Below are 20,227 nucleotides of genomic sequence, written 5' to 3'. Positions count from 1 at the left end.
CTCAGTTGTAAAGCGACATCCCTTTATTCTGCCCTCAGATCCTGGACCTTCCCACTGATGGAAACATCCTCTCCACATCCACTTATCCAGGCCAAAGCCATCCTGCCTTTTGGTGGGACATGTGGAATTGTATTTGTTTCAACCCTACTCAGGCCTCCTCCCTCAACAGTTTCTCTGCTACATCCATGCCATTGATGCTGCTTCCTGCATTGATATAGAATTGAAGATACCTTTATTAGAACAATACAGCACAATACAGGCCCTTCGGCCCACCATGTTGTGCAGACCTTCAAACCACACCTAAGACTATCTAACCCCTTTCTCCCACATATCCCTCTATTTTAAATTCCTCCATATGCTTATCTAACAATCTCTTGAACTTGGCCAATGTATCAGCCTCCACCACCACCCCAGGCAGCGTATTCCATGCACCAACCACTCTCTGGGTAACATGTACATCAAAACACACAGTGAAATACATCTTTTGCATAGAATATTCTGGGGGCAGCCCGCAAGTGTTGCCACGCTTCCGGCGCCAACATAGCATGCCCACAACTTCCTAACCCGTACATCTTTGGAATGTGGGAGGAAACCGGAGCACCCGGAGGAAACCCATGCAGACATGGGGAGAACGTACGAACTCCTTACAGACAGTTGCCGGAATTGAACCCGGGTTGCGGACACTGGAATAGAGTTACGCTAACCGCTACACTACCGTGCCTGCCCAATTTCCACCTGCTCTCATCTCCATGTTTCGTCTCTGACCCTTCCCGCCCCTCTCTGGGTCTCTGCGTTCTCAGGTCAGGGGATTGGTCAGCGACAAACATTCATTGCAGATTTCCACAGCTACAGTGACTACACCTCCACCCACTCTGCCTCTTTGGATGGCGTTCCAACATCCATCGCATTTGCTCCAATGATGAGACTTTCCACCCATGAGCCTCCGAGCTTTCTTCCTTCTCAAGCATAGTGTTCCTTGTACCATGGTTAACAGAGCCCTTGACTGCACCTCATCCATGTCCCATCCCATACCTCTGCTCAATCTTTCTCCCCTGGAACAGAATGAGGATCAAGTTCCCCTGGCCCTCACCCTCCACCCCTCCAGCCTCTGCATTCAACAGATCATCCTTCGCAATTTCCACCCTCCAACAATGTTCCATCACTGGACACATCTCCCACTCCCCTTCCCTTTCAATATCCCAAAGAGAATGGTCCCTTCACGATTCCTTGGTCCACTCCTCCATCTCTGTCGACCACTCCCTGTCTTACTGCACTTTCCCATGAAACTGCAGAAGATGCAACACCTCCTCCCTTCCCACCATTCGGGGAAGCAGTCTCACTCAATCCTTCCTGGTGAAGCATTCATTCACTCGGACATCTCTAGTGTACTCCATTTGGCACTCACACGGTGATTACCTTGGAGAAACCAGGTCGGGTGACCACTTTGCAGAACATCTCTGCTCAGTCCACATAGGTGACCCTGAGCTCCCAGTTGCCTGAAACCTTAACTCTCCAGCCCACCTGTACTCAGATCTCTCTGTGGTCTCCTGCACTGTAATAATGAGACCAAAGTAGTTGTTTAATTCCCCTGCCATTTCCTTATCCCTATTTAATTTCGCCTCTCTCTGGCTGTAAGGGACCCACATTTGTCTTTTCTTTGTATCCTCCCAATCAATCACAGTCAGATCTCCTCCTGCACCTCATGGTTTCCTTTGTCTGGATTCAAGACTGTAGTTTTGGATTAAATTCCAACACTTTCAAATCCAATGTAAAATTCAATCATATGCACAATCTTCCCCAAAGGCTTCTTGACAACCAGTTCATCTCTGAATCCTTTCTCAATTCACAAAACAAGATCTAAAGTAGCCTTTTCCCCAGCGGATTCCTCAATCCAGAAAATCAAATGCACATCCTCTCTCTGTCTCCACAGATGCTGCCTGACCCACTGAGTATTTCCAGCATTTTCTTTTATTTCAGATTTCTACCATCAACAGAATTTGCTTTTGGATTAACAATTGTCACTATCAAGGTTACAACTTCCCCTCTCACATTTATTAACAAATGAATTATAAAGCTTCACCTTTGACTTTTTGCAAACAATAGAACATAGAACAGTGCAGCACAGAACAGGCCCTTCAGCCCACAGTGTTGTGCCGACATAGCTATTCCCTCCTACCTACAGAATACCCATATCCCTCCATTTTCCTCTCATTCATGTGCCCATCTAAGCCCCTCTTAAAAGCTCCCAATGAATTTGCCTCCGCCACCCTATCAGGCAACGCATTCCAGGCATCCACCCCTCTCTCAGTAAAAAACGTACCCCTCACGTCTGTTCTGAACCTACCGCCTCTCACCTTAAATGCATGCCCTCTGGTATTGGATCGCTCAGTAATGGGAATCCTACAATACTACAATCCTACAAATAAATCTCTTCTCAGCATCCAGAAAGGAACAAATTCTGTTTATGCAGAGCTTTTAGCCTGGGAAAATGCCCCAAGGATCTTCACAGTAGCGTTAGCATTAACCTTGACATTGAGTTGCATAATGCAATGACAGGGTAGGTGACCAGAGGCAGGAACATCTGGAACAGGGCAGAGAAGTAGAGATATTTGGGGAGGGAATTTCAGAGCCTGGATCCTTTGGAACTGAAGGCACTGCCACCGAGAGTGGAGTGATTACATTCGAGAATGAGCCAGAGCCTGCAAACAAGCCCTTCCGCCCAACTCCTCCATGCTGACCATGGTGCCCAACAAGCTAACCCCATTTGCCCGCGTTTGGCCCGTATCCCTCTAATCCCCTCCTAATCGCCTTGGGTAGAGTGAGGGCCTCGGAGGGTTGAGCTGGTGCAGGAGGTGCGGGACTGAGACCACCGAGGGTTTGAGTGGTTCAGGAGATGGACGGTGTGTGAATGAGCTCAAATTTACTGGTGGATGAGGAGAGGGCAAGAGTGCAGAGGAATAAGTGAGTCTGGGGGCCAGAGATTCACAGGCATTTTGGCAGCTGGAGGCATGTTGTTTCAGCGGTGGAATCAGGCTGATGAGGATCTCTGGTTAGCACCTCATCCTGAGGTCAGGTAGGCAATACTTGGTTGGGGGGAATTTCTGTTAATTCAGCACTGGATGTCAAATGAAAATATCTGACAAGTTGGAGATGGTGGATGAATGGAGATAAGTGTGGATGTAACACTACATGGCATAGCATCATAGATACATACAGCACAGAAATGGGCCCACCTTGTCCATGCTGACCATGAGGTCAATCCATGGGAACCCATCAGTGTATCCCTCTACACTGGGAGCCAGGTTACTGTGAACTGCAAGGACCTGGTGCAGATACTGACAGCAGCTAGGGGCAAGGCTGGAGGGAGGGTGATCAACACGACAGGCACAAGTATATGGGTAGCAGTTGGGGAAGGGGGTGGGCATAGATCTACAAGACACGAATTATTGAGGATGACTCTAATGTCATCTGTCAACATCAAAAATCTTGTGAACCTGAAATTCTCTCCTACAACATATCATTGGATGTACCATCAGATCAGTGATAATGAAGGCAGCAGACAGACTGAGCCACAGTTTAATACTAAGTTTGAGACATCTCTGGACGGAACCAGAACATTTTAATAGCTGTGTCTTAAAAAAACTATATTCAATATAAAAATGCTGAATGCACAGATCTGGCTGTCAGTGATACACACGTGACCATTTCCATTGCAGCTTGCTTCATAATAATATTTTGTACGTCAGAATTGCTGGTTTCTATGGTAAAATAATATGGTTGATTTCTGGATTTAACCTGGATTATGAGATTGTTCTGTTAACAGAAAATAAAGGTAAGTGATGATAACCATGGAAACCATAATATCAATATGTGAGCTTATTGTATTCCACAATAACTTTGTTTTGTTTCTGCTGTGAACCAACTGCTCTAATGGTCTTGCCAGAAATTTGACCAAGTGTTCATTTGCCTAGGAGCAGCAGTGTGTCACATCTCCCCAGAGTCTTCACCAAGACCATTTTCTTTCCCAATCCCCCAGACTTCCGGTTCCCACAGCATCTAAAAATCAATCAATTCCAGCCTTGATTGTACTCAGCAGCATAACCTTCTGGGATAGAGAATTCTAATGATTCACAATCCTCTGTGGAATATCTTGCCATCTCCTCCAAAGCCTTTCCAGCCGTGTGGGACTGAACTCACCTGGTTCCACTCTTACCTGTCCAGTCATAACCAGGCATCACCACCAATGGCTTCTCTTCCTGCATGTTACCTCTTGTTATGGTGTCTTAACAAGTATATCACAGGAAGGGTGTGGAGGCTTTGGAGACGGTGCAGAAGAGGTTCACCAGGATGCTGCCTGGATTAGAGGGTCTGAGCTATAAGGAGAGGGTGGACAAACTTGGGTTGTTTTCTCTGGAGCGTCGGAGGCTGAGGGGAGACCTGATAGAGGTTTATAAAATGATGAGAGGCACAGATGGGGTAGACAGCCAGAGTCTCCTTTCCCAGGGTAGAAATGTCAAATACTGGAGGGCATGCAATTAAGGTGAGAGGGGTAAGTTTAAAGGAGATGTGCAGGGTAAGTTTTTTTTACAGGGGAAAAAGCTGTGTCTGGAACTGGCTGCCAGGGGTGGTGCTGGAAGCAGATACAATAGAGGCGTTTAGGAGGCTGTTAGACACATGAACATGCAGAGAATGGAAGGATATGCAGGCAGAAGAGATTTAGTTTAATTTGGCATCATGTTCAGCACAGACATTGTGGGCCGAAGGGCCTGTTCCTGTGCTGTTCTGTTCTATGTTTAATGTTCTATGTACATCAGGACTCAAAATTACTATCTAGTTATGGTTTATTTACCACAGCGGAGCCCTTGAACTGTGTAAACATGGAATTCTACCAGCTCCGGTTCCTGGGAGAGATTGGTCAGCCCCAACACATCCGGGTCCATAACTGTCTATTCCCATTTGGGATGTTCTTGTATGGTTATCTCACGGAATTCAGTATGTCCATATTTGGAAATACACCAGAAAGGTTCCCCAGGTCCTTTCCCTGACTGCCTCTGTCAGTTTTCTCACTGTAATGTCAAGGCCTGAGCACCAAGATGATGCCGTTTCCATGGCGATGAGAGCTGGAGGGACCTTCAGCTCCCTGCTTTCCCGCGATAGGCCCGTTGCCATGTCCATCAACCTTGGGCACCAGGAAGACGATATGGGCTCCCAGTGATCAGTGGGTGCAAACAGGAAGATCCCAACTCCCCTGGGGAGTGGAGTACCTTCTTTGTGTCCCGCTGAATGATATGTCTGGAGCTAAAACATCTAAATTTGGCATGTCCCCTTTGACACTCACCAACTTTTACCGATGCACCATAGAAAGCATCCTATCTGGATGCATTATGGCTTGGTATGGCATCTGCTTTGCCCAGGACTGCAAGAAACTGCAGATAATTGTGGACACAGCCCAGTGTGACATGGAAACCAGCTTCCCCTCCTTGGACTCTGTCTTTACCTCTCGTTGTCTTGGTGAAGCAGCCGGCATAATCAAAGACCCCACCAACCTGGGTTATTCTCTCTTCTCCCCTCTCCCATCAGGCAGAAGATACAGGAGCCTGAGGGCACGTACCACCAGCCTCAAGGACAGCTTCTATCCCACGGTGATAAGATTATTGAATGGTTCCCTTATACGATGAGATGGACTCTGACCTCACGATCTACCTTGTTGTGACCTTGCACTTTATTACACTGCACTTCCTCTGTAGCTGTGACACTTTACTCTGTACTGTTACTGTTTTTACCTGTACTACATCAATGCACTCTGTACTGACTCAATGTATCTGTACTGTGTAATGAATTGACCTGTACGATCGGTATGCAAGACAAATTTTTCACCTTACCTCGGTACAAGTGACAATAATAAACCAATACCAATAGTAATACCAATAAAGAAACCACAATAATGATATAGTCCGCTGTTGTAACAGCCATTCACAGGGTCTCAAAGAAGGCACTGACCACTGAAGTTAATTTTCAGTAGCTATTCTTTGCACAACATTGTCCTCTTGGTGCATGCAGATGAAGCCCTGTATACTTCACAACCCATTTCACAATGAGGGTGTTAGACTGTTAATCTCTCCTTGAATGTGGACAAAACAAGGGAGATGATTGTGGATTTTAGAAAGGCCCAGGCTGACCACTCACCCCTGTGCATCAATGGCACCATTGTACAGAGAGTCAGCTGTTATAAATTCTTGGGAATACACATAGCAGATGACCTGTCCTGGTCAACCAACACCTCCTCCCTCGCCAAGAAGGCACAGCAGCGTCTCCACTTCCTACGGCGGCTGAAGAGAACAAATCTGCCCTCCCCCACCCTCACCACATTCTACAGGGGTACCATTGAGAGTGTCCTGACCAGCTGCTCTCTGCCTGGTCCGGTGACTGTAACACCTCAGACTGCAGGACTCTGCAGAGAGCACAGCTGGAAAGATCATTGGAGTACCTCTTCCCTCCATCCTGGACATCTACAACACACGATGCACACGCAAGACCTGCAGAATCATATGACCCCTCTCATTCCCTCCCACGACCTATCTGTCCCACTGCCGTCTGGTAAGCGGTACCAGAGCATCCAGGCCAGAACTACTAGACCCTACAACAGTTTTTTCCCCCAGGCTGTCAGGCTTCTGAATACCCTGGAGGCAGTCTCAGATAAATGCCACATCAAAAGCCCTGGTTTGCACAACGGCTGCTGCTGAACATGTTTATACACTTAGTGCAACACACTGAGTTCTGCATTTCTTTGTCCAATTCGGTTTGATACTAACCTTGCACTAATTTTGTATTCTGTATATACCATTTTTTGCACTATTTGTGCTTGCACAATTTTTCTGTCTGCGTTTATTATACGTCCTCTGTTGTGTGAGTCTGGGGGAAACGACATTTTGTTCCTCCATGTGTTTTTATAGCATATGGGTGAATGACAATAAAGTGTAACTTGAACTTGAACTGATGTCATCTGATCCGTGTCAAATGGTCTGACTGTGAACACAGACAGATCACTTTTCAGGACATAACTAAAACCAGAAAAGAGAGCACATGGCAACTGCTCTGCCTGTGACCGCAAGAAACTGAAGAGAGTTGTGGACACAGCCCAGTCCATCACGGAAACCAGCCTCCCCTCTATAGACTCTGTCTGCACTTCCCGCTGCCTCGGGAAAGCAGCCAACATAATCAAAGAGCTCACCACCCCGGACGTTCTCTCTTCTCCCCCCTCCCATCGAGCAGAAGATACAAAAACCTGAAAACACGCACCAGCAGGCTCAAGGACAGCTTCTGTCCTGCCGTTATAAGACTCTTGAATGGACCCCTTGTACATTAAAGGTGAATTCTTGACTTCACAATCTACATTGTCATGGCCTTTGCACTTTGTCTACCTGCATTGCACTATAACACTTTATTCTGCATTCTGTTATTGTTTTCCCTTGTACTACCTCAATGTACTGACGTTTTGAAATGATCTGTATGGTTGGCACGCAAAGCTAAGTTTTTCACTGTACCTTGGTACATGTGACAATGATAAACTCAATCCATTTCCTCTTGCTGGTTATTAACTGAATATTTGAAGTTGCCCATTTTAGTGCTAGTTTGTACAAAACTTTAGTTCTCTGCAATATATTTAATTTGTATCCAAACTTATGGTATTATATTTCCTTGGTTCTCTACATATTTCACACTATATTATTAAATGTGACAATCTTTCTACACTGTTGTGAAAATTGATACCATCAGAACGTGGTTCAAGGATGAAGCTCCCTATTGATCCCCGGTTGCTGTGTGCAGCCAAGAAATACACAAGTAGTAATAATATATCCGACGGAGAATCCCCATTTCAACAAAAGAATGACAACACTTTAAGAATATGAGATGAGAGTTCTTCAAAACAGGCTGCCAATTCTCTACTAACAATTCTATCCCCTCTGTTACAGATTTCTTGGTGAGTTTTCTTCTGTGTGTGGAGATCTTGGTTGTGCAGTTACATTTTAACCTACCAGCTGCTTTGTGAGTGACCTTTCCTGCATGTTAGGATCAGGACTGAGGAAGAAGCTGGGGAAGTCAGGCAGCATCTGTGGAGGGAAGTGGACAGTCCATGTTTCGGATCGAGACCCTTCATCTGGACTGATAGACAGACGGGAGATGGCCGGTATGAGGGGAAGGGGTGGAGCAAGAGCTGGCAGGGGATAGGTTGTTCCAGGTGAGGGGGGTGATAGGCAGGTGAAGGAGGGCAGGGTGGAGATAGCAACAGGGGCTGGGAGGTGAGAGGTGGAGGTGATACAGGGCCTGAGATGGTGGAATTGGATAGGAGGGGAAGGTGGGGCATGGAACCAAATAAGGGAGGTGGGGAGGGCAGATGGGGAGGGGATCTAGTGGGGAGAGTGTGTGGGGGATGGGCAGCTGGAGTCGCTGGGTGAGGAGAGGTCAGGAGGAGAGAGAATAGGGACAGAGGAGCAGGTTACCTCAGGATTGGGGATGCTAATTGTCGTACCTTGCTGCATTCACAACTCCTCAGATAACAAAGCAGCCCTTACCCCTGCAACCAGACCTGGGTGACATTTCAGGATAGACTGATAACTGGCGAGAGATATTCAAGCCACACACATGCCTGATTACCACCATCTCAAGAGACCCTAACCCTCTTCCTTTTAGCCTTCAGTGACAATACAACAAACTCTTTGGACATCTGGCTCTCTCAAACTACATTGAGAGCCAAGACATCTAAACAAACCACAATAATGATGAAGCTTTCTATTGCAGCATTCCATCGAGAGCGTCACAGAGAAGGTACTCACCGCTGAAGTTAGTTTTCAGTAGGTATTCTTTGTACAATTTCTTCCCATCCAGTGGCAAAATAGCATCGCAGAGTTTGGTGGTGTTTGGACATAACATTCGTTGCATCTTGTGTATGGCGTGTGCCAGTGAGTACACCGCATTGACCACAAACATAATTTTGGTCTCTTGCTCATAGTTGGAGCTGTTGATCGAGAGCCGCTTGTCACACAACTTTTGACGCGATCGGCCACTCTGGAGCAGGCAGTGAAACTTCTGTTGCCAAAACGCCTTAAACCAAGGGTTGCGCTTGTTGGTATGGGGATGGAGGCTGTGAAAGTACTTGTCAAACTCCTTGATGGGGTATGAAGCAAGCTCCAGGGTTATTGCGCCGTTGGCAACCTGCTCGTTTCCCTTGACAACGATTTCTTGAGCTCCCCACCCATCGCTGGCAATCCAGGTGAATCCTGAAGCATTCAACCGATTGGCAGCGGCGAGAAGCTCCTTTGCGTCGTCACCACGGGTGAAGAGCACGACGATGTTTGCGTTGGCTTTGTTGAGAAGTTCTTGGATGACGCCATCGTAGGTTTTCTTTGTGGTCGAACGGCCAACTTTCTCCGATGTAGCAATGCAAATATTTCGAAGCCTTGCTTCATGCTCAAAGGCTTCAATTCCTGTCTCTCCGTAATCACCCTCTGAAGCAACTGTGGACACATAGGTCCAGTTGAAGAACTGCAAGATTTCTGCCATGGCTTTTGCTTGATAAAAATCGGGAGGGACTGTTCTTGCAAAGTAATCGTAGCGGCTTTTGTCACTGAGTTTTGCGCTCGTTGAAGCATAGCTGATCTGCGGAATCTGGAAGAGTCTTAGCAAGTTTGCAACCTGCAGAAGACATCGAAATTGATAGTTATAAGTTATGGGTTAACTTCAATGACCTTCAATAATCAAACACAACTCCCATATTTTTTTTATAATCCTCCAAGGCACTTAAAAACAGAAGAATGAAGACCAAATTCAAGCTGGCAGGATTTGCAGTGTAACGTCAGAGTATAAGAAGCACAAATAGGCCAGTGACCCTATCATTCTTCCATCCAATATGTCATGACTTAGTCATGGTCCTCACCATGACTATACTTTTCTGTCCAATCCTTATCCTCTCAATTCCTTTAGGTTCCTGAGCATCCACGGCCCAAATTCCAAAGATCCATAACCCCATGACTGAAGAAGATTCTTATCTCAGTCTTCAAAGTTGTCCTTATCCAGAATCCATACTGCCTGGTTTCAGACTCACAGCCTCAGAACACTGTCTTCCAGCACCTACACTGTCCATCCACACACTATCTCCCGTGTCTCAGTGAGACAGCTGCTTGGCCAAGAAGATAGTCTTTGAGGACCATTTTAAAAGTGGATAAAAGGTGGAGAGGCAGAGGGATCAAGGGAGGAAATTCAAGAGCAACAAACAATCTGCTGGAGGAACTCAGTGGGTTGAGCAGCCGCTGCGGGGGTGGGAGGGGCGCGAAGGAACTGTTGACGTCTTAGGTCGAAACCCTGCAACAGAGTCTTGCCTCACTTGTTGAGTTCCTCCAGCAGATTGTTTATTGTTCCAGATTCCAGCATCTGCAGTCTCTTGTGTCTGTGAGGGAATTCAAGAGTTTAGAACTTTGGCAAGTGAAGGTATGGTACCCAAGAGTGAACCAATTAAACTTGACATTGATCAAGTGTTAACTCTTGGTGTTATGGGGAGAGATTGAGTAGGCTAGGCCTTTACTCTCTAGAGTCTAGAAGAATGAGAGGTGACCAAACTGAAGCATATAAAATTCTTATACAGCTTGATGGAGTAGATGTGGGGATATGTTTTCTCCGGCGGAGGAGCCTACAACTAGGCGCCATGGTCTTAGGGTAAGGGGTTGGCCATTTAGGACTTAGATGTGGAGAACGTTCTTCATGCAGAGGGTGTGAATCTTTGAAACTTTCCACCCCAGGGGATTGTGAAGGCTTGGTCATTTAAAACAGAGATTGATAGATTTCTGGATGTTAAGGAAGTCAAAGGATATGGGGATAGAACAGGAAAATGGTGTTGTGGTAGTATGGTAATGACCTTGGTGGAATGAGTGTGCATGATCAAAGGGCTGTGTGGTCTGGTGTTCCTACGTCTTGTGTACTTTTGTTATGAGGCTGGAGGGAGGATGAAGTGATGGGGAATTTGAAAACAAAAATGGTGTTTTTTAAATGGAGGCACCAATTAACGAGGAGTGCGTATAGGTCAGTAAACACAGGGTGAGTGGGATGGTGTGAGTTCAGATACAGTCAATAGAGGTTTGATAGCCTACGGAGGGTGGAACAAGGGAACTCTGCAGAAGTGTGCAGTTCCGGTCACCCCATTACAGGAAGGGTGTGGAGTCTCTGGAGAGGGTACAGAAGCGGTTCACCAGGATGTTACCTGGATTAGAGGGTATTAGCTAAAAGGAGAGGTTGGACAAACTTGCGTCAGAGGCTGAGGGGAGACTTGATAGGAGTTCATAAAATTATGAGAGGAATAGATAGGGGACAGTCAAAATCTTTTTCCAAGGATATAAATGTCAAATACTAGAGGGCATAGCTTTAAGGTGAAAGGGGGAAAGTTTAAAGGAGATGTGCGGGGCAGGTTTTTTTACACAGAGAGTGGTGGGTGCCTGGAACAGGCTGCCAGGGGTGGGGGTGGAGGCAGATACAATAGTGGTGTCTAAGAGGCTGTTAGACAGACACATGAATGTGCAGGGAGTGGAGGGATATGGATCATGTGCAGGCAGAAGGGATTTAGCTTCATTTGGCATCATATTTGATGCAGACACCGTGGGCCAAAGGGCCTGTTCCTGTGTTGTACTGTTCTGTGTTCCATGTTCTACGTGTCTCGGAATATTCATGTGTGGTGGCTAAAAAAAGCAGGAACAAGAGCTTTAGTGGTAGGTGAGACTGTTTTAGTGTCAGGCAATGGAAGAGAGGTGGAAATGCTGGGACGTCTGGCTGGAAGAGGCAAAGGTTGCAGCAATCGTCTGACCTGTCCACCCATGACAGGGTCTGCAGGAGGTGCTGGGTTAGTTGGAGAAGATGTCACCAGTAGATTGGTGGTAGGGCAGCTTAAAGAGGCTGGAGGGGTGAGGCGAGTAGAAGGGAGAACTGGGTGTGGTCAGCAGGCATGCTTTTGCATGATGATGTTGAGGGCTAGGATGTGGATGACGAAAAGGCAGGGGGTCAGGAAGAGATCTCCAGGGATAGCAGACAGAATAATGTAGGTGTGGGATGGGAAGCCAGCTGATGGCTAGTGCATTCCTCTGCTTCCAGGAATCCTTGGACGTGGAGCAGGACAGGCCAAGGTTCTGCATCTCTGATACACCATCGCCAGACCCCACTCCTTCCTTTGCCACTTCTCCATGAAGCAAAGATTGGGGAGACCCCTAATATTGGGTCAATAGGGCAGAGGGCCATGGGTTAAATGGTGCGTGGAGATGGTGAAATGATTGGGATCACAAAACAAACGTTTCCAAAATCAATTAAGAAAATACAGGGCTCTGCAATGTCTGTTCAGTTCATTGGACTGACGTCTCCCAGTGACTGACAACTCTAGAGCCTGACTGAAGTCAGGTGTGACTGTCAGTCAGCCTCAGTGAGGTGGGGAACAGGGACGTGGTCATACCGTTGTGCTTCCATTCCATATTAACAATTTGGATGAGAGTGTAGGTGGCGGTTAGTAAGTCTGCGGATGGCACCAACGGTGGTGGTGTGTTGGACAGTGAAGATGGTTACCTCAGATTACAGTGGGATCGAGATCAACGGGGGAAATGGGCCAAAGAATGGCAGGTGGAATTTAACTCGGAGAAGTGTGAAGTGATGGCAGTGATGAAATCAGGGCAGGACTTACACGATAAATGGTAGGGCCCTGGAGGGTGTTGTAGAACAGAGAGAACTAGGGGCACAGATATACAGTTCCCTGAAAGTGGAGACACAGGTAGACAGGGTGGTGAAGAAGGCATTTGGCACGCTGGCCTTGATTGATTACAGGAGTTGAGATGTTATGTTACAGCTCTACAAGTCATTGGTGAGACCACACCTGGAGTACTGTGTGCGGTTCTGGTCACCCAGCTGTGGGAAGGATGACTTTAAGCTGGAAAAAGCACGGAAAAGATTCACGAGGATGTTACCAGGACTGGAGGGCTTGAGTTATAAGGAGAGGCTGGACAGGCTGGGACTGTCTTCCCTGGAGCGAAGGAGGCTGAGGGGTGACCTTATAGAGGTTTATAAAATCGTGAGGGGCACAGATAAGGTGGGTGGTCACAGTCTTTTTCCCCAGGGTAGGGGAGTCTAAAACTAGAGAGCACAGGTTTAAGGTGAGAGGGGAAAGATTTAAAGGGGACCTAAGGGGCAACTTTTTCACATGGAGGGTGGTGGGTGTGTGCAACGAGCTGCCAGAGGAAATCGTTGAGGTGGGTACAGTTACAACATTTAAAAGATATTTGGACAGGTACATGGATAGGAAAGGTTCAGAGGGATATGGGCCAAATGTAGGGAAATGGGACGAGCTCAGGGAGACCACTTGGTTGGCATGGACGAGTTGGGCTGAAGGGCCTGTTTCTGTGCTGTACAACTCTATGACCTAATAGAGCAACAACCCTCGGTGGCAGCGTCTGGTGCCCGCTTGAGGTGACGGTGGGACATCATCGGCCACTGCAGTGGGTGAAGGTGCAGAGTAAGATGGATTGATGAGGGTAGTGCAGTAGATGTGGTCTACATGGATTTTAGTAAGGCATTTGACAAGGTTCCACATGGTAGGTTTCTTCAGAAGGTCAGAGGGCATGGGATCCAGGGAGGCTTGGCCGTGTGGATTCAGAATTGGCTTGCCTGTAGAAAGCAAAGGGTTGTGGTGGAGGGAGTGCATTCAGATTGGAGGGCTGTGACCAGCGGTGTCCCACAAAGATCGGTTCTGCTTTTTGTGATTGTTATTAATGACTTGGATGAGGGGGTGGAAGGGTGGGTTGGCAAGTTTGCAGACGACACAAGGGTTGGTGGTGTTGTGGGTAGTGTAGAGGATTGTTGAAGATTGCAGAGGGATATTGATAGGATGCAGAGCTGGGCTGAGGAGTGGCAGATGGAGTTCAATCTGGAGAAGTGTGAGGTGGTACACTTTGGAAGGACTAACTCCAAGGCAGAGTACAAAGTTAATGGCAGGATTCTGGGCAGTGTGGAGGAGCAGAGGGATCTAGGGGTCCATATCCACAGATCACTGAAAGTTGCCTCACAGGTGGATAGGGTAGTTAAGAAAGCTTATGGGATATTAACTTCCAGGAGTGGAGGGATTGAGTTTAAGAGCCGCAAGGTGACGATGCAGCTCTATAAAACTCTGGTTAGGCCACACTTAGAGTACAGTGTCCTGGTCAAATCACATAGAGGCCATGGCCAAGAAAGCTCACCAGCGCCTCTACTTCCTCAGGAGGCTAAAGAAATTTGGTTTGTCTCCTTTGATTCTCACCAACTTTTACCGATGCACCATAGAAAGCATCCGATCTGGATGCATCACGGCTTGGCATGGCAACTGCTCTGCCCAGGACCGCAAGAAACTGCAGAGAGTTGTGGACACAGCCCAGTGCATCACGGACACCAGCCTCCCCTCCTTGGACTCTGTCTTTACCTCTCGTTGTCTTGGTGAAGCAGCCAGCATAATCAAAGACCCCACCCACCCGGGACATTCTCTCTTCTCTCCTCTTCCATCGGGTAGAAGATACAGGAGCCTGAGGGCACGTACCACCAGACTTAAGGACAGCTTCTACCCTACTGTGATAAGACTACTGTGAATACAATACAATGAGATACAATGAGATATAATGAGATGGACTTATACAATGAGATGGACTCTGACCTCACGATCTATCTTATTGTGACCTTGCACCTTATTGCACTGCACTTTCTCTGTAGCTGTGACACTTTACTCTGTACTGTTATTGTTTTTACCTGTACTACATCAATGCACTCTGTACTAACTCAGTGTTACTGCACTGTGTAATGAATTGACCTGTACGATCGGTACGCAAGACCAGTTTTTCACTGTACCTTGGGGGTTCATATCCACAGATCACTGAAAGTTGCCTCACAGGTGGATAGGTAGTTAAGAAAGCTTATGGAATGTTAGCTTTCATAACTCGTGGGATCGAGTTTAAGAGCCGCAAAGTGATGATGCAGCTTTACAAAACTCTGGTTAGACCACACTTAGAGCACTGTGTCCAGTTCTGGTCGCCTCATTATAGGAAGGATGTGGAAGCGTTGGAAAGGGTGCAGAGGAGATTTACCAGGATGCTGCCTGGTTTAGAGAGCATGCATTATGAGGAGAGACGAACAGAGCTGGGGTTTTACTCTTTGAAGAGAAGGAGGATGAGGGGAGACGTGATAGAGGTGTATAAGATATTGAGAGGAATAGATAGAGTGGACAGTCAGCGCCTCTTTCCCAGGGCACCAATGCTCAGTACAAGAGGGCATGGCTTTAAGGTAATGGCTGGGAAGTTCAAGGGAGATATCAGAGGTAAGTTTTTTACCCAGAGAGTAGTTGGGGCATGGAATATGCTGCCTGGGCTGGTAGTGGAGGTAGGTACATTGGTCAAATTCAAGAGATTGCTGGATAGGCATATGGAGGAACTTAAAATAGAGGGATATGTGGGAGGAAGGGCTCAGATAGGTGGTTTAAAGGTCGGCACAACATTGTGGGCCGAAGGGCCTGTATTGTGCTATAATGTTCTATGTTTTACGTTCTATGTCTTCTGTGGCATCCGCTGCCCTTCACCCACACACCCCTTCACCCACACACAGCCCTTCACCCACACACACCCCTTCACCCACACACACACCCCTTCACCCACACACACAGCCCTTCACCCCAATACACACCCCTTCACCCACACACAACCCTTCACCCACACACACACCCCTTCACCCACACACACAGCCCTTCACCCCCACACACCCCTTCACCCACACACACACCCCTTCACCCACACACACCCCTTCACCCACACACAACCCTTCACCCCCACACACCCCTTCACCCACACACACACCCCTTCACCCACAAACACAGCCCTTCACCCACACACACACCCCTTCACCCACACACACAGCCCTTCACCCCCACACACCCCTTCACCCACACACACACCCCTTCACCCACACACACAGCCCTTCACCCACACACACAACCCTTCACCCCCACACACAACCCTTCACCCACACACACACACACCCCTTCACCCACACACACACACACCCCTTCACCCACACACACAACCCTTCACCCACACACACCCCTTCACCCACACACACACCCCTTCACCCCCACACACAACCCTTCACCCACACACACAACCCTTCACCCACACATAGCCCTTCACACACACACACGCACGGACGCGCGCGCACGCACGCACGCACGCACGCACACACACACAACCCTTCACCCACACACAATGGCTAAAATAAGAACAGATAAATTAGGAGCAGGAACAGGACTTTTGGCCCATTGAGTCTGTTGCACCACTTGTCGAGATCCTGGCTGATCTTCCACCTTGGCACCATTTGAGTTATATGAGAGGCTGGATAGGCTGGGAGTGTTTCTCCTGGAAGGAAGGAGACTGAAAGGTGACCTTATGGAGGTTTATAAAATCACGAGGGGGATAGAAAAGGTGCATGCTCATATCCCTCGATTCCCTCAATATACAGAAATCTCTGTTCTGAACGAACTCGATGAGTGAGTCCTCAAAGACCTCCAGGGCAGGGAATTCCAAAGATCCACCACCCCTTTGCATGAAGAAATTTCTCTTCTTCTTCATTCTGAATGGCCCTGCCCTTCATCAGAGACTGTGGCTCCTTGTCTATGGGAACATCCTCCCTGCATGCAGCCTGTCAAGTCTTCTCCTCTCATTCTTCTAAACTCCAGAGAATATGGGCCTAGTCTACTCAGTCTCTCCTCACAAACCAGTCTGGTGAATCTGCCTGCACTCCCTCTCTGGCAAGTACATCCTTTCGTTTAGGTAAGGTGACCAAAATTGTCCTTGTACTCCAGGTGTGGTCTCACCAAGGCTCTACGTAACTGCATAAACAATAATGTCACTGAGTAAGAGGAAGTCCTTAATCCGAACAGTTGATAGGATTACTTGATATTGTCTGGAAAAATTTGACTTGTGAAAGATTTAACATGCATTATTAAAGTTTCAGTTTGTCTCTGAAACTTATTTCAAGCCTTGGAATTATGGCATTTTTTATGATATGTGGAGTTATTAATGGTAATCCTGGATTATGGATCTGGTTTAGACACAATCTGACAAAGGGAGATATTTGACTCAGGATGAATAATCCGTATAAACCCTAAACCTAATCAACCACCAGAAGATAATAGTCCTTCATCTGAGATTTTATCTTGCTCACTTTGGCCACCACTTTGTGGTAACTAGGAGTCGGGATAGTTGTAGTTATATTGCATTGTTAGATATGTTGTTAGATATTGTTGGATATGTTGCAGTTGTATAAATTGTTGGTGAGGCCGTACTTGGAGCACTGTGTACAGTTTTGGTCACCCTGTTACAGGAAAGACATGGTTAAACTGGACAGAGTGCAGAGAAGATTTACGAGGATGTTGCCAGGACTTGAGGGCCTGAGTTACAGGGAGAGGTTGGCCAGGCTGGGTCTTTATTCCTTGGAATGTAGGAGAATGAGGGGCGACCTTATAGAAGTGTTTAAAATTATGAGAGGCATAGATAACGTGGACGGTAACAGTCTTTTCCCCAGGGTAGGGGAGTCCAAAACTAGGGGGCACAGGTTTATGGTGAGAGGGGAAAGATTTCAAAGGGACCTGAGAGGCAACCTTTTCACCCAGAGGGTGGTCTATACAGGTATATGGAACGAGCTGCCAGAGGAAGTGGTTGAACCGCAGAACCATAGAACAATACAGCACAATACAGGCCCTTCAGCCCACGATGTTATGCCGACCTTCAAACCACACCTAAGGCTATCTAACCCCTTCCTCCCACTTATCCCTCTATCTTAAATTCCTCCATATGCTTATCTAACAATCTCTTGAACTTGACCAATGTATCAGCCTCTGCCACCACCCCAGGCAGCGCATTCCATGCACCAACCACTCTCTGGGTGAAAAACCTCCCTCTAACATCTCCCTTGAACTTCCCACCCATACCTTAAAGCCATGCCCTCTTGTATTGAGCATTGGTGCCTTGGGAAAGAGGCGCTGGCTGTCCACTCTATCTATTCCTCTTAATATTTTGTACACCTCTATCATGTCTCCCCTCATCCTCCTTCTCTCCAATGAGTAAAGCCCTAGCTCCTTTAGTCTCTCCTCATAATCCATACTCTCTAATCCAGGCAGCATCCTGGTAAATCACCTCTGCACCCTTTCCAACACCTCCACATCCTTCCTATAATGAGGCGACCAGAACTGGACACAGTACTCTAAGTGTGGTCTAACCAGAGTTTTGTAAAGCTGCATCATTACTTCACGGCTCTTAAACTTGATCCCACGACTTATGAAAGCTAACATCCCATAAGCTTTCTTAACTACCCTATCCACCTGTGAGGCAACTTTCAGTGATCTGTGGATATGAACCCCCAGATCCCTCTGCTCCTCCACACTGCCCAGAATCCTGCCATTTACCTTGTACTCTGCCTTGGAGTTTGTCCTTCCAAAGTGTATCACCTCACACTTCTCTGGATTGAACTCCATCTGCCACTTGTCAGCCCAGCTCTGCATCCTATCAATATCCCTCTGTAAGCTTTGACAGCCCTCCACACTATCCACAACACCACCGATCTTTGTATCATCATCAAACTTGCTAACCCAGCCCTTCCACCCCCTTATCTAAGTCATTAATAAATATCACAAAAAGTAGAGGTCCCAGAACCGATCCCTGTGGAACACCACTAGTCACAGCCCTCCAATCCGAATGCACTCCCTCCACCACAACCCTCTGCTTTCTACAGGCAAGCCAATTCTGAATCCACATGGCCAAGCCTCCCTGGATCCCTTGGCCTCCGACTTCCTGAAGAAGCCTACCATGCGGAACACCTTACTAAAATCCATGTAGACCACATCTAGTGCACTACCCTCATCAATCGTCCTGGTCACCTCCTCAAAGAACCCTATCAGGCTTGTGAGGCAAGATCTTCCCTTCACGAAACCATGCTGGCTGTCCCTAATCAGTCCGTGATTCTCTAAATGCTCATAGATCCTATCTCTTAGAATCCTTTCTAACAGCTTACCCACCACAGATGTAAGGCTCACTGGTCTGTAATTCCCTGGACTATCCCTACTACCTTTTTTGAATAAGGGGACAACATTTGCCACCCTCCAATCCTCCGGTACTATCTCCGTGGACAACGAGGACTCAAAGATCCTAACCAACGGTTCAGCAATCTCCTCCCTCGCTTCACGAAGTAGCCTGGGGAATATTCTGTCAGGCCCCGGGGACTTATCTGTCCTAATATTTTCTAACAGCTCCATCACATCCTCTCTCTTGATATCTAAATACTCTGGAACATTACCCTTACCAACACTGTCCTCAGCATCATCAAGACCCCTCTCCTTGGTGAATACTGAAGAGAAGTATTCATTGAGAACCTCACCCACTTCCACAGCTTCCAGGCACATATTCCCACCTTTGTCTTTAATCGGACCTACCTTTACTCTAGCCATCAAGGTTGAGGCAGGTACAACGGTATCATTTAAGAAGCACTTGGATAGGTATATGGAGGGGTGGGTCTTGGAGGGATATGGGCCAAATGCAGGAAATTGGGACTAGCTGGGTGGGCACTGTGGTCGGCATGGACTGGTTGGGCCGAAGGGCCTGTATCTGTGCTGTTTTGCTCTATGACTCTATGACTGCCCACGGTAGCTCTGTGACCACACTAAATGCTTACGGTTGCTTGGCTCCCAGTGATTTGCTGGCATCATCACTGCTGTGTATCTGTGAGGTGCTTTCCTTGAGCAGCAACCAGGTGGTGGGAACTAAGGCCCATCTCACAGTCCAACCTGGGCTTCGGACAGATGGTCCTGTCGAAAACCTTTATCTGTTTTCTGACTGCCCCTGCTGGCCAGTGCCAATAGGGCAATGTAAAAAACAAATAATTTAAAAGGTTAAAAATTAAACTAAGATAATTTATTTAAGCTCAGTAAATAATAAAAACATAAATGTACACTGAAATTAAAAAAAAACAAGATTTTATCTAAAGATTAGTTTTTTGGTGAAGATCTATGACCGTATTCAAATAAATAGGACAGTCCCTGTTGTCCCAGCTGAGGCTGTTGTAAAGTTGAGGGGTCAGGTATGAAATGCATCTGGTTCCTTGGCTCAGCAACTTACAGAAGCACCGCTGGACTCAGTGATGGGTC

At 47.2% G+C, this 20,227-nt stretch overlaps 1 protein-coding gene across 4 annotated transcripts in view; it reads right to left on the bottom strand.

Moving 5' to 3' along the window:
* grm3 (glutamate receptor, metabotropic 3) overlaps positions 1-20,227 on the bottom strand; it is a 192,326-nt gene that overhangs the window by 52,563 nt on the left and 119,536 nt on the right. For all 4 annotated transcript variants that reach the window (XM_052034258.1, XM_052034261.1, XM_052034257.1 and 1 more), the window contains one exon: positions 8,835-9,693. In XM_052034258.1, the coding sequence (XP_051890218.1) occupies positions 8,835-9,693 (859 nt within the window). The remainder of the gene's footprint in view (positions 1-8,834; positions 9,694-20,227) is intronic.

This window comes from Pristis pectinata, chromosome 19, assembly GCF_009764475.1.
Source record: "Pristis pectinata isolate sPriPec2 chromosome 19, sPriPec2.1.pri, whole genome shotgun sequence".
In the NCBI taxonomy this organism is placed as follows: Eukaryota; Metazoa; Chordata; class Chondrichthyes; order Rhinopristiformes; family Pristidae; genus Pristis; species Pristis pectinata.
Note: the sequence above shows the minus strand (reverse complement) of the source record. Positions and strands in the feature narration are given on the sequence as shown.